Below are 13,285 nucleotides of genomic sequence, written 5' to 3'. Positions count from 1 at the left end.
ATTATGAAGTTAAAATCATTAAAAAATGATCAAATCATAAAGTTTCATAAAAAATAAACTAAAAATTTAATATTTTTGATTTAAAAATCTTTATTCAGTAATTGATAATTAACTAATTGATTAAAAATTTTTATTTACATAAGTTTTAACTTAATTTTTTGTTCCAAAATTCTTTTTTGGTAATTGCTTCTTACAATTTAAAAGTTGAATTCAAATTATTTACAAAAAAACGTTTAAAGAAAGAAAAAAATAAACAAATAAATTTTAATTATTTTTTTTTTGTTAAATTCAATTCTTTGAATATTGCATAGAAAAGTAAAATTGTAAAAATATGCAATAAAATATTATTTAAAATACTTCTTTTGATGTTTTCTAAAATTTTATTTTTTTATTTTGACAAAATTTATCAATGTAATTGAAATGGTATTTGAAAGAATAGATTAAAATGTTTGGGCTATTATATTAAATGATCAGAAATAATTTGTTTAATTTACTGCTATTTGCGTTTGATTTAGTAAGAATCTATTAAGTTAATTAAAATTAAGTGTAAATATCATTTAACTTTACTTTTTTTATTTTTACAAAAGATATTTTTATTAAATCATACAATTTTTGTAAATTAAATAAATCCTTTTTACATTAAAATCAAAAGAAGGGTAATTAGTTTGCATGTTTTGTTTGTAATATTTTGGTATCTTCAAATCAATAATATCCACTTATTTACTCAGTTAAATTAAATAATTTGCCACTCAATTCTTACTTTAATTAATCTTATCAATGTAATATTAAAACTCTTTCAAGTTTTCTAACTTTATTCTGAAATTATTTAAAATAATAATTTAGCAAATGATAAAGGATTGTCAATAAATTTTAATTTTTCTTTTTTATGGCTATAATTACTTAAATTAAATATCAAAACAAGTAAATATTCAAAAATCTTTGAAATTTGAAATAAATTAAAATTAATAAAAGGGGTCTATATTAAAACATTTGAATAATTGGTATTTAGGAAATTAAATAAGTATTCGACGCCTTGCAATTATTTTAGCTGGTCATCATTTTAAAATATAAGTCCATTATCAAGAAATATAAAAAGTTATTTGATTATTGTGTAACAACATAAAAATACACAATTTTAATGTTAATTCTTTTAGGTAATCATTTTGAAAAATTAAATATTTTGAGTAACTTATAAATATTATTTAAAACATCTTAACATAGTTGAAACACAAAGGTTATTTATTACTTTTTATTACAAAACTTATGAAATACTTTTTTAATTTAAAACTGTAAACTTAATAGGCTTTAAAAGGTAATTGAATAATTTTATTCATTAAATTTTTTACTTTAATAGTTATAATTAGCTAGAATAAATAAATACATAAAAAACTGAAACAAAAATCATGAAATTTTCATTTTAAGATTAATTCAAACAGATATCTTATGAAAAAATTAAATAATGCTAAAAATATAAATAGGATCTATTTATATAGAAGTAAGCTTTTAAAGGGTTATAATATTTTAATCACTTGAATTTTGAGTTAAGTTAAGTATCATTACCTTATATGCTAGCTAAGATAAATCATTCACTGTAAGATATTAATTTTAGAAAAAATAATAATAATTAGTATAGATAGATAGAATAATAAATTCAAACAGTGAGACAGACCAATCAATAAAAAAATAAGCAAATTAATGATTGAATGAATTATTCAATCATTTATTGATTGATAAATTGTATAAAGATTAAATTATAAATCAATCGTAAATGATTGATTGATTGATTAATTGACTAGTTATTTATTTAATTAATATATGAAGGATGATAAATAAATCAATAGAGCAAGATGCTAACCAAAAAGCGGTAATTAATATTAATTAAACATTCTGAGTGAGGTCTCCCTAGTGAATAAAAGAGATCTAAAAAGTGAATAGCGTATTTAATATAAAATAAAAGACTGATTCAATATTGATTGAATAATTAATTACATAATTTCGATAGATAGATAGAATTAGGATTAAGATAGAAATTAGAAAAACCATTTTTAAATTTGAGCAACAGCGCTCGCCAAGCGGAGAAGTAGTTAGCTTTTATGAACCAAACGTCAATATTATAGCATAATGACATCTTGCTGCGGGTGGAGGAACAAACTTATAAATTAAACAGAAATGATAATTAGTAGTAATACTGTGGTAGCAATGGGCAAATTAATAATTATTCGAATTAGTAGAGTTTTATTAATGGAATAAGTAGATAAAATCATTTTATTAATCCTCATCGCCAATCGAATATAAGCAGCAATGGAATTAACCTGAAGGATAATAATACTGTTTCTTATAAAGTGAATATTTATTAAGCTAATAATGCCTAGGAGTCTCGCACTCAAATAAATGCATAATATTCAACTATTCATTAGAATGGTTCAACGTAACCAAATCATTAGTAATCATAAAAGGAAGATATTTAGCAAAAAAATTTACTGAAAACTCTATTTTCTTGCCATATTAGTTGGAGATTAGCTTTATTCTGTGTTATTTAGCTTATGGAAAAGTTTTTTTTCTTTACACTCTTTCTGTATTCAATAACTGCTGAAGTTTTTCAAGTAAAAAAAATGATAAAATGATTGTTTCTTTAATCACTTTATTTGTTAAATTTAAATTCAAAATAAATAATTGTTTGCAATATTCAATCACTTAAAGCTAATCCAATAAAAATAATCAAACTAACTTATCGTTCAAGTTGTATTTTACAACAGCTTTAGCTTACTTTTAAAGCTTATAAATCTTATAAATATTTAGTACTGATAAAAATTAAGAATAGTATAAACATAGTATTTAGATGGTAATCATAAAAATCATATGCTTTAAATATTAGCAAATAATAATTTTCTATATAAATGTATAAAATGCAGATATTAAATGCAAAAAATTGATGTTAAAAATAATGGAAACTAATTTTATTTTACTTATAATTTATATAAATAGATTATAATTGGACTTATTTATGGTATTACTAGTGCAGCTAAATACTTTCTAACTATATATACATTTAATGCTGACTTGTCTGAGAACTCTAATCTCAATAAGGATTGTAGCGAAGAGTAAAAATGTTTTTTTTTTTCACCTATTTTTCATTAACCAAAGCTAATAGCAAGTAGAGATTTATATAATTCCTTCTCTAGATCTATTTACATTAAAACCACAAAATTCTAGAGATCATATCTTAAATTATAAATTAGCAAATACAAATAAGAGGATTTATTATTTTATCATTAAAAATCTTCAAATAAGAAATTAGTCTTAAAACTTCATAAATAAATATAAAATATTATTAAAAAAAGCGAATCTGTAGAATCGAATAAGATGAAATTTTGCAATAAATGTCAAGAAAAAGTTAATTTGGACTGTTTTCATTGTGAAATTTGTGATGTGTGTATATATAAAAAGTTTTTTCATTCAAAACTTATTGGAAAATGCATCTCTTAAAACAATAAAAGGTAATTTCTTAAAATATTTTCATTTAATTTTAGCAAAAATAAAAAAACTGGAGTTTAGATTAAAAAATCGCTATAAAAAAGAATGTCTATAAAATGCTAAATAAATTGGATGAAATCTAACTGCTTAAAAGAGTATTTTGAATTAGTTTTTTTAAATAAAAAATTGTAAATAGATAATAAAACATGAAAGAATAAAACAACAAATGATTTCAAAAACAAATGCTTTTCTTTGTTAAATTATCAAATTTATAAATTTATGAAGAATAATGAGTACAAATTTATTTAAGTGTTGATTAAAATTAGTAACTCTAAATGCGATAGATTAAAGATACTTAAAAAATTTATGCATGTAGAATATTATTGATTGTTCACTCAAAAATTACTTTCACCAGCTTAAAATAAAAAAATTAATTTCAAATTGTAAATCAACATCTGGCAATATCTTAGATTACATTAAAAAATAACATAATTTAAATGAAATAAATATAAAGATCAACAGCTTATTCTATTAAAAACTTAATTTTATTGTTACTTAATTAGTTTACATTTTATTAATTTTTAAAATTATTAGGCTGATCCAAATAATTATTGGAATGAATATAATTGAAGGTCTTATTTTCGTAGCTATAGGAGTTGTTAGTATTAGTAAGTGTATATAAGATATAGATTCCTTCAAAAATGAAGTCATATAAGTAAAATAAATATTACTATTTAACTTTTTAGCAAATTCATATTTTGAACATTTTATATTATAAACAGATATATAAAAACGCGTCCAAAGAAGTATTAATGATCATCATTTTAATATTATTGGTGATTATCTCAATCGCCGTTTTTATAAACAGTCTAATATTTAAGATACTTTATTAAGCAATAAATTTTCAAGTAGAACGACCAGCACCAAAATAGCCTATTAACGAAATAGTATTATTATTTTCATGATATTTTTCACACAAAAAGTAAATAAATATCCATTTATTTCCAAAATTAGCCATAAAGAATTCAAGAAAATCCTAAAAGTCTCAACAATATACCTGGATAACCAGGTTCAATATAACATATAACTGGTGGAAGTACTATATTTAAAAACTAATAGTCCCTTAACAAGACTCCTACCTTAGTCCACAGTATTTCAGGTCTAGGGAGACCTGATAGGAGAAAGTTTGAAAGTCATTGGAAAATTAGTCCACCAGATGGAAAGCAAGAAGTTTAATAACTAGTTTCCATGAATAGTTACGGTACAATCTATAATTTCATCTCAAAAAAAGTAGCCTCCTGTGAAAATATAGAAAAAATCCCAACTAACTCCCCTTCTAAATCAATAAAATCTCTAAACAGCATCGACTAATCAATATTTAAAAAAACTCGATAAAAGAGCTAAAACCTTTCAAAAATAGAAATAAGTAACAAATTCGATAAAATCTTTTGAAAATTTATTTAAAGTACTCCAAATTCAAATTCGATTGATAATTTATTCATCATTTTTTAATTATTAGAAAACGAATTAAAAAAAAAATAAACTCAAGAAAATACTTTAATTGTCTGAAAACTGTTAACAAAGTCTTAATTAATTTAATCAATAAAAAAACCCTTTAGTTAGTTTACCATAGTCAATTAACCAACTTACTTTATCTAAAAGGATATACTGGTCCCATTTTAATGCACAGAAATGAGAAGCAAAAACTTTACTTAATTTTCTCATAAAACAACTAACAAAAACAATTAAATAAATAAATATTATTAAAAAATTGATAAAAAACAATCAATCAAACAAACAAACATACAATAATCAACCAAATCAGAGTTAAAACATAAATAATTAAATAAATATTGTCTGTCTATAGTCTTAATCTCACCATGATTATTTTCAAGAAAAAATGCAAATAATTATAACAACAAATATAAAAACAAAAATAGTAATAATGTAATTAATAGTTTCAAGTTAAATTTTGTCTTATTTTAATCTATATTTTAACCAACTTATATATCAATTGTTTATATAAATCCTATCGTTTCTCTATAATAATAATTAATATTAATATGCACTCATGCATTAAATCAAATATCTAATTTATTTATTTACTGAATAAAATTATTATTTTAATTTTAAAAATCAAAATACTAACTTAAATCCTTTTAAACTGTTTAATGAATTCACAATTAATTATTATTTTTGAAGTATCTTACATAAATCAAATAAAAAATTCAAATAATCTGACTAAATAATATCATTCATACAAAGATATTATATATTATCGTTTGTAAAAATTAACAGCTTGTATTTATTTATTTAATTTATTTTTTTATTAATTACTTGGTTTGATAGATTTTTAATCAAATTTGACTGGAAGAAAAAGTGATTTCAAATTATAATATTATCACTCAGCAAAGTAGAATTAGGATTTTTAAAATAGAGCAATGTAGTCATAATCAGATGCTCCAAATAAATAGGAAATGGTGGAATAGCTATTAGCAGAAATGGCTCCAGAGGTAAACAAATTAGCTGATTATGAATTAATAGATATTAATATGAATTATTTTTTTTAGATTACCAAAGAGATAGTGAAGGAATTAAGAGATAAATATGAGAATTAATTTTAAGAAGAAGTTTAATTACTTAAGCTTAAGGCGAAGCAGAGTTGTGAAAGTATTGTCGAAGAGAAAATTGAGGAAATTTATAGGGATTAGTTACAAGAATATAAGAAAAGAAAGGGTGAATAGGAAGAAAAATAAAAGGAATTGAATTTTTTAAAGCTTAATGTAATGACAGAAGTTGAAGCAAGTGTTCATGAAAAATGCATGCAACAGCTAGAAGAGGAAAAGGAAAAGTTATTAAAAAAATTTCATGAAGAACATAATTCTAATAAAAAGTAAACATAGCTAGAAAAAGAAATTAATGAACGCATAGCTTTAGAATTTAAGGAATAAAAAACATTTGAAATTCAACGTAAAGAAAAGCTCTTAAAGCTTAATTACAAGAAAAAATTTGAAGAGGAGAAGGAACATTTATAGAAAGAATACTAAAATAATATAGACCAAGATTTCTAAAAGTAAATGCAATAAATAGAGTAGCAGCGAGCTGAAATTGCCAAAGCTACTGCGACCAACAATTTGAAAGTGTAGCAATCTAAAGAAGAAAGATAACTCTTATTGTAAGAAAAAAAAGACTTGGATAAAGAATATAATTCTATGATTTCTCAGTTGCAGCAAGATTTGCAAAACTTAAAATAAGAATTAGAGTAGCTATAATAATAACAGCAGCAGTAGTAATAGTAATAATAGTAATAGATTTTAATGAGTAGTGATAAAAAGTAATAAAAAGCTTTTAATAAAGAGTATGAGTAAGATTAAAGATATTTGCATTTGAGATAATAGTAAGAAGATGATTTAGGTTATAATTATGATGATTAGTAGCATGTGAATGCATAAAATGAAAATATTCACTAAGATGATTTATTGAGAAGAAATAATTTATTTGCCTAAACTCAAACAAATATGAATGATTATTTTAATTAAATGAACAACAGCTAGTTACCTTATTTAGAAGAACCAAAAATGGGTTTGACTACTTAGCTATTTAACACTAACTAACTCCAAAACACTAAATCTCCTTTTCTTTTATCATTAACAAATAAACTGAATCTTAACCAAACTAATGTTGATCACAATAGGTATAAATTTAAAAATATTTATTTTACTAAAAAGTTAAAAATTTTTGATAATTCAAATTTTATTTGAATTTGGCAAAATCAAACGAAAAAACTGCTTTAAAATTAAAATGTAAAAAAAATTAAAAAATAATCCTAATACTAATTCAATATAAAAAAAGCTAAAAAGCAAATATTGAAAACAAAAATTGATATTTTCAACTTTATTTGATTCGAAATAAAATGAAAATCTTTTTCTTGTTAATAATTTTAGGTTAATTTATGTTATAAAATTTCAAACAATTTTAATTTATTAAAAATATCGTATTGTTAAATAAAACTAAGGATTATGTAATAATTTGAAGAGAGCTAAAAAATAATGCCTGCTGGTATTAATTTACTGGCACCTCCTTAGCCTCTTTTCTTGCCAAATGGTGAAAAATTTATTTCAAGAGAAAAGAACAGTTTATTTGAGTAGTAAGAAAATGAGAATAAACAAGAATAATAAATTCATCAACAAAGTGCTTTCTAACGTACATTTTTAATATTATTATTTTTATTAATCTGGACCAAAAAATTTTTAAATTATTAGCTTTGAAGGAATACAACACTGCAGATTTAGCAGCAAAACTTCTAGATTAAATACAATAAAATAAATAGTCTAATTAGCAGTTATCTATGTTTAACAAATTACCATCTCTGTCTTAACAATTTTCGAAGATGTTTTTAAAAGAAGTTTCTAACACAACAAGTACAAAAAGTGCAATTTAAGATGATAATTAAAAAGAGAACATATTAATTAAAAATTAACTTCAAGTTTAAATTAATTAAAACCTTGAATAACCTTAAAATAATAACTCAAATAATGCATTTGCTAATGATAAATATGAAAGCGTTCTATTAAGATTAAAAGAAAAGCTTGGCAGTTATAATTTTGAGTATGAATAAGAAAACAATAATTAAAGTAAACTGACAGAATCAAAAACTCAAGAAACTAAAAATAAAAATGATTTAAGTGTAAAGACTTCATTGACATTTAATTGCAACAAATAAGAAGGATGTAAAATATATTTTAATCGTAATTCTATTAATTATTTAATATTTAAATACTTTTTTAGCGAGATACGAGCAAGCCCTAAGTTAAGAAATGAAGACCTTGCCTAATTCTAAAAGAGGATAAAAAAAACCTTCTAGTTTGTAGTAAATATTGCAACAATAGCAAGTTACAGGACCTATGACAAAATATAAACAAATATTTTTAGTTAATGAGCAGGATAATCCAAAAAATAGAAAGCTTAAACTTCTTCATAGCAAAATTTCTGAACTATTAAATAATGAGTATGAATTAGAAATTAAAATTAAAATACTATAAGAAAAAATATTCTCAGAATACATTCCTTCTCTAAGTAAATATTTTCTTTTAAAATTCTTTATTTCCAAAAAGGTTTTAATTTTATTTTTTTGATTAAATAAATAAATTGAATTTTTACCCTTTATTTAGAAATAAATTATTAAATTTAATAAATTTTTACTTATTTATTTATTAATTTATTAATTTTGAAAATCTTTTAGATGCTTCTGAAGAAACTTAAAAAGACCTTATAAAAGAGTTTTAGAATATTTTGTATTTGTGGGAAATGACAAATACACATTTAGAGAGTAGATAAGCATATTTAGAGGAGATGTTTGAGGAAGTGTAAATATTTATTTGCACACATTAACAAAATATATTTAAATGTTATAATTAATATTTAAAGTAAGCAAGTTAGTGAAGTAAGATAGAAACTTAAATTTGAGTAAGAATATATTGAAAATATGAAGATTCCAGAGTTAGAATAACAATTGCTAATTATGCTTAATTAAAGACATTAGTTTAAAGCTTAGATAGATACATCTAGTGAATCAGTCTTTTCTTTCAAAGCTAATAAAAGATTCTACAATGCCATAAGAAATATTAATTAATAAATAGAACCTCTAGTATAAAAATATTAGTTGCAGAAGAAGACTCCTTACATTTGGAGAGGAATAAATGTAGAAGAAGTAATTAATTTATTAAATAGAATAAAAGTAATTAAAATCATATTATTATAGCTATTATAAGTAGATAAATTCGAGGAAGAAATCGTCCAAAAAGAAGAACTTAGAGAAGAAATATAAAAAAAAGTGTTTAAAAAATTTTGAAAATATAAAAAATACTATTATAAAATTTAATGTTCATATTTATATTATATAAAATAACTAGTTTATTTATCATCGGTATAAACGTACATAATCAATAAAAAATAAATATACTACCAATCTTCATTAATTAAAGGTCAAACAAATTTAGGAATAAAATTTTTTAATTTGAAATATTTATAAATATTCACAAAATATGGTGAAAATTTATGCTTGTGAGAATTTATGAGGATTTATGGTAAATAAATATTTTAGTATTCAAATATGTTTATGTTTATTAGTCCCTTTTTCAGTGCTTTTTTATCATTAAAATGCTAAATCTGCAACTACTAATTTTCTTGATTTAAGGCATTTCATTTTCATTTATTATGATTCAAAGGCAGAGTTTTCTCTTTTATTATAAGTAAGTGTAAATCACTAAAAATAAATAAATAGAATCAAATTGTAAAATAAAATAATCAATAAGTAAAAAAATGCTAAGACAATAAAAATTTATAAAAAGAAAAATAAATAAAAAAACTAAATAAATTTAAAGAGTTAGCTATATTTTTTTTAATTTATTTTTAAATTCAAAAAATATCGAAACCCCTAATAAAGAAACTGTTTTTACTCAAGATTAAGTGTCACATTTGAGAGATTAGTGCATTTTCCTATACCAGAACTTAAGCCTGATGCACCGTTTGCATGAATTTAATTTCCCCTATTTAAATATTTAAGAAAAAATATTGAATTACTTATGAAATAGTAAGTAATTAATTAATAATAAAAGAAATGATGAAAATGAAAAAATGAGTTTAATTAAAAAACAAACAAAAAATTAAATAAATAAAAACTCAAATAGAATAAAATAAGAAATCAAAAATAAATCAAATAAATGAACATAAATTAAAAGATTTTTTTATATTGCTTTAAATTCATTTTGGTATTCATAAATATCACAATCCAAAACTAATAAACTGTTTTTACTATAGAAGAAGTGTCAAATTTGAGAGATTAGTGAACTTTACTAAACCAAAACCTAAGGCTAATGCACCTTAATCGCCAATTGAATTATAGCTTTTTAAATATAGAAGTAAAAATATAGAATTACTTAGTTAGTTAGAAGGAAAAAATCAAGAAAAAATATGAAATAATAAGAAATTAATAAATAATAAAAAAAATGTTGAAAATTAAAAATGTTAAATTAACAAATAAAACAAATAAATAACTAAAAGCACAAGCAGTATAAAAAAACAAAAATAAATCAAATAGATAGCAAATAAATAAATTAAAAGAGTTAGTTAGAGGATTTTAAATTCATTTTTATATTGAAAAATATCACAATCCAAAAAAAATAAATGGTTTTTACCAAAGAAATAGTGTCAAATTTGAGAGATTAGTACACTTTCCTAAATCAGAACTTAAACTTGATGCACCAATTGCAGAAATTTAATTTCCTCTTTTTAAATATTGAAGAAAAAAATTTATATAATTAGTTAGAAGAAAAAATTGGAAAAAAAAAACTTGTAATAATAAGAAGTGAATGAATTAATTAATAATAAAATTAAAAATTTAAAATTAAAAAACGAGTTTAATTAACAAGCAAGCAATGAAATAAATAAAAATTATTTTGTTTTAAATTCAAAAATATCACAATTCAAAGCAAATAAACTGTTTTTACTGAAGATAAAGTTCTAAATATGAGAGGTTAGAGCAATTTCCTATACCAAAACCTAAGCTTGATGTACCTTTATCACCAATTTAATTATAACTTTTTAAATATTTAAGAAAAAATATATAGTTGATTAATTAGTTTGAAGGAAAACATGAAGAAAAAATTAAGAAATGAATTAATAATAAAAGAAAAAGTTGAAATTATTGAAAATAAATGAAAAAATGTGTTAAATTAACAACAACAAAAAAAACAAACTAATAAAGAAAGAAATAAATAAATAAATAAAAAACATAAGCATAATAAAGAAAAAGAAAAAACTTATAAATAAATGAAAAAAGTAAGTTATTTATTTTAAATTTATAAAAAAATCAAAAAATATCTCAATCCAAAAACAAATAAATTGCCTTTACCTTAGATTAAGTGTCAAATTTGATAGATTAGTGTACTTTAACAAACCAGAACCTAAATCTGATGCTCCAATAGCATCAATATACTTATACCTTTTTAAATATTAAAGAAAAAATAAAGAGTAAATTAGTTAATTAGATGGAAAAAATGAAGAAATAATATGAAATAATAAGAAATCAATAAACAATAAAAGCAAAGTTGAAAATGAAAAAAGTGTTAAATTAACAAACAAGCAAATAATTTAAAAAAAAACACAAGCAAAATAAAAAAATAAGAAAAAAAAATCAAATAAAAAGCCAAAAAATTAAATAAAAGAGTTAGTTACATTGCTTTAAATTCAATTTTATATTGAAAAATATCACAATCCAAAACTAATAAACTCATTTTACTCAAGACTAAGTGTTAAATTTTAGAGATTAGTATATTTTCCTTTACCAGAACTTAATCCTGATGCACCAATTTCATCAATTTAATTTTCGCTTTTTAAATATTGAAGAAAAAATAAAGTTAGTTTAAAGGAAAAAATGAAGAAAAATTCAAATAAAAAAAATAAATAATTAATAATCATGATGAAAATTGAATTAATATTAAGTTAAAATAATTAAAAAATATTTGTAGATATAAAAATGAATGAAAATGCATGATAATTTCTATTAGAAAATTAATATAGCAAATCACATGATAATTAAATATAAAAAACATTAATAATAATAAATCAAATAAACCTTTATGTCGTATCAATATGGAGAACCTAATGAGATAAATTTGAAGATCTTAAAAACTTATTTTATTAATAAAAATAAATTTAAATTTTATTGATAATAAAATAAATATTTACTTCTTCTAGATCTTCGAAATAGTTATTCTATTCCATCATTTTTTTTTCTTGTAAAATATTGAATAATAATTTATGGAAATTTAATTAATTTTAAGCATATAAGATCAATCATATTAAATAGAATAGTTAAAAGATAATAAATGGAAATGATAGACTTCCAACTAAATTCACGCTCAAAGAGACGCTATCACATTGATAAACTTTTTAGTCAAAAGTAAGGAAACTTTGTTTGAAAAAAAATATTTTTAAATGGTTTATTTTTAATTTCATAGAAATTTTTGAAATATTATTTTAATTTTTAACATTTTTATCATCAGCATTTAAGGGAATCCTTAATCAATAAATATTGGCAGTAAATATTTTTATTTTTAAACAATTAAATTTTGAATAAAATTGTAAAAAATTAAATGTTTTACAAAGAAACATTTTTATTCAAACATCAATAAAAGCTAAAAAATTATAATTAATAAAAGATTTTTTAATTTGTAAGTAACTAGCGAGTTAACCAATAGGGATTAATCGCTCAATCCTGTATAAATTGTTTTATTTATTTAGTTTTAAATTAATATTTAGTTTGAAAGAATGTTTAGCAAGCAAAACTAATATTTTCTTTAGATATTTTTTTAAATTAATTTGAGTTTTATTTATGTATTTATTAAATTTATTTTACTTCATATTTCTATTTTTAAAATTAAATAAAAAATTAACATAAATATTTTATATTATTTTTCTTATTTATTTTTTATTATATTGATTTAATTTTGGTCGATCTCGCTAGTTGTGTTTATATCATCAGGTTAATGCTTAATCAAAAAAAGAGAATTAGTTTTTCTGGCTTGATTTGAATATTGATTGATATTTCGAAATAATAATTGAAAATTAATTTCAGATAAAAAAAATTTAAAAATATCTAAATTTCTAATTATTACAAATTTAAAAAAAATTTTTGTAAATAAACTACAAAAAAAAAATGTATTATGTATATATCAATCTTTAAATCTAATAATCAATTATACATTACAAACAAATAAATAATTGATCACCTTAATTTTTTGAAATATAT

General features: G+C 20.7%; 3 protein-coding genes across 3 annotated transcripts; 2 read left to right on the top strand and 1 right to left on the bottom strand. All coding sequences in view use genetic code 6, as the record gives it.

Moving 5' to 3' along the window:
* Window positions 1–2,093: 2,093 nt before the first annotated feature.
* On the top strand, window positions 2,094–5,043 carry TTHERM_00925610 (DHHC zinc finger protein; the record flags this gene model as incomplete). Its single annotated transcript, XM_001031177.2, has 7 exons — window positions 2,094–2,603; window positions 2,986–3,101; window positions 3,342–3,497; window positions 4,069–4,189; window positions 4,257–4,421; window positions 4,489–4,900; window positions 4,994–5,043. The coding sequence occupies 7 exons, from the start codon at window positions 2,094–2,096 to the stop codon at window positions 5,041–5,043; spliced, it is 1,530 nt and encodes a 509-aa protein (XP_001031177.2).
* A 758-nt stretch (window positions 5,044–5,801) lies between these two features.
* TTHERM_00925600 (hypothetical protein) lies at window positions 5,802–9,325 on the top strand (the record flags this gene model as incomplete). Its single annotated transcript, XM_001031176.2, has 8 exons — window positions 5,802–5,987; window positions 6,045–7,168; window positions 7,490–7,677; window positions 7,737–8,204; window positions 8,263–8,550; window positions 8,717–8,840; window positions 8,902–9,184; window positions 9,236–9,325. The coding sequence occupies exons 1-8, from the start codon at window positions 5,916–5,918 to the stop codon at window positions 9,323–9,325; spliced, it is 2,637 nt and encodes an 878-aa protein (XP_001031176.2). The 5' UTR covers window positions 5,802–5,915.
* Window positions 9,326–9,625: 300 nt separating this feature from the next.
* On the bottom strand, window positions 9,626–12,261 carry TTHERM_000925599 (hypothetical protein; the record flags this gene model as incomplete). Its single annotated transcript, XM_012799608.1, has 9 exons — window positions 9,626–9,713; window positions 9,933–10,022; window positions 10,289–10,378; window positions 10,671–10,760; window positions 10,983–11,072; window positions 11,387–11,476; window positions 11,774–11,863; window positions 12,110–12,165; window positions 12,223–12,261. 9 exons carry the CDS (start codon window positions 12,259–12,261, stop codon window positions 9,626–9,628), a joined length of 723 nt encoding a protein of 240 aa, XP_012655062.1.
* Window positions 12,262–13,285: the final 1,024 nt, after the last annotated feature.

The sequence above is a fragment of the Tetrahymena thermophila genome, assembly GCF_000189635.1.
Source record: "Tetrahymena thermophila SB210 genomic scaffold scf_8254448, whole genome shotgun sequence".
NCBI classification, from domain to species: domain Eukaryota; phylum Ciliophora; class Oligohymenophorea; order Hymenostomatida; family Tetrahymenidae; genus Tetrahymena; species Tetrahymena thermophila.
Note: the sequence above shows the minus strand (reverse complement) of the source record. Positions and strands in the feature narration are given on the sequence as shown.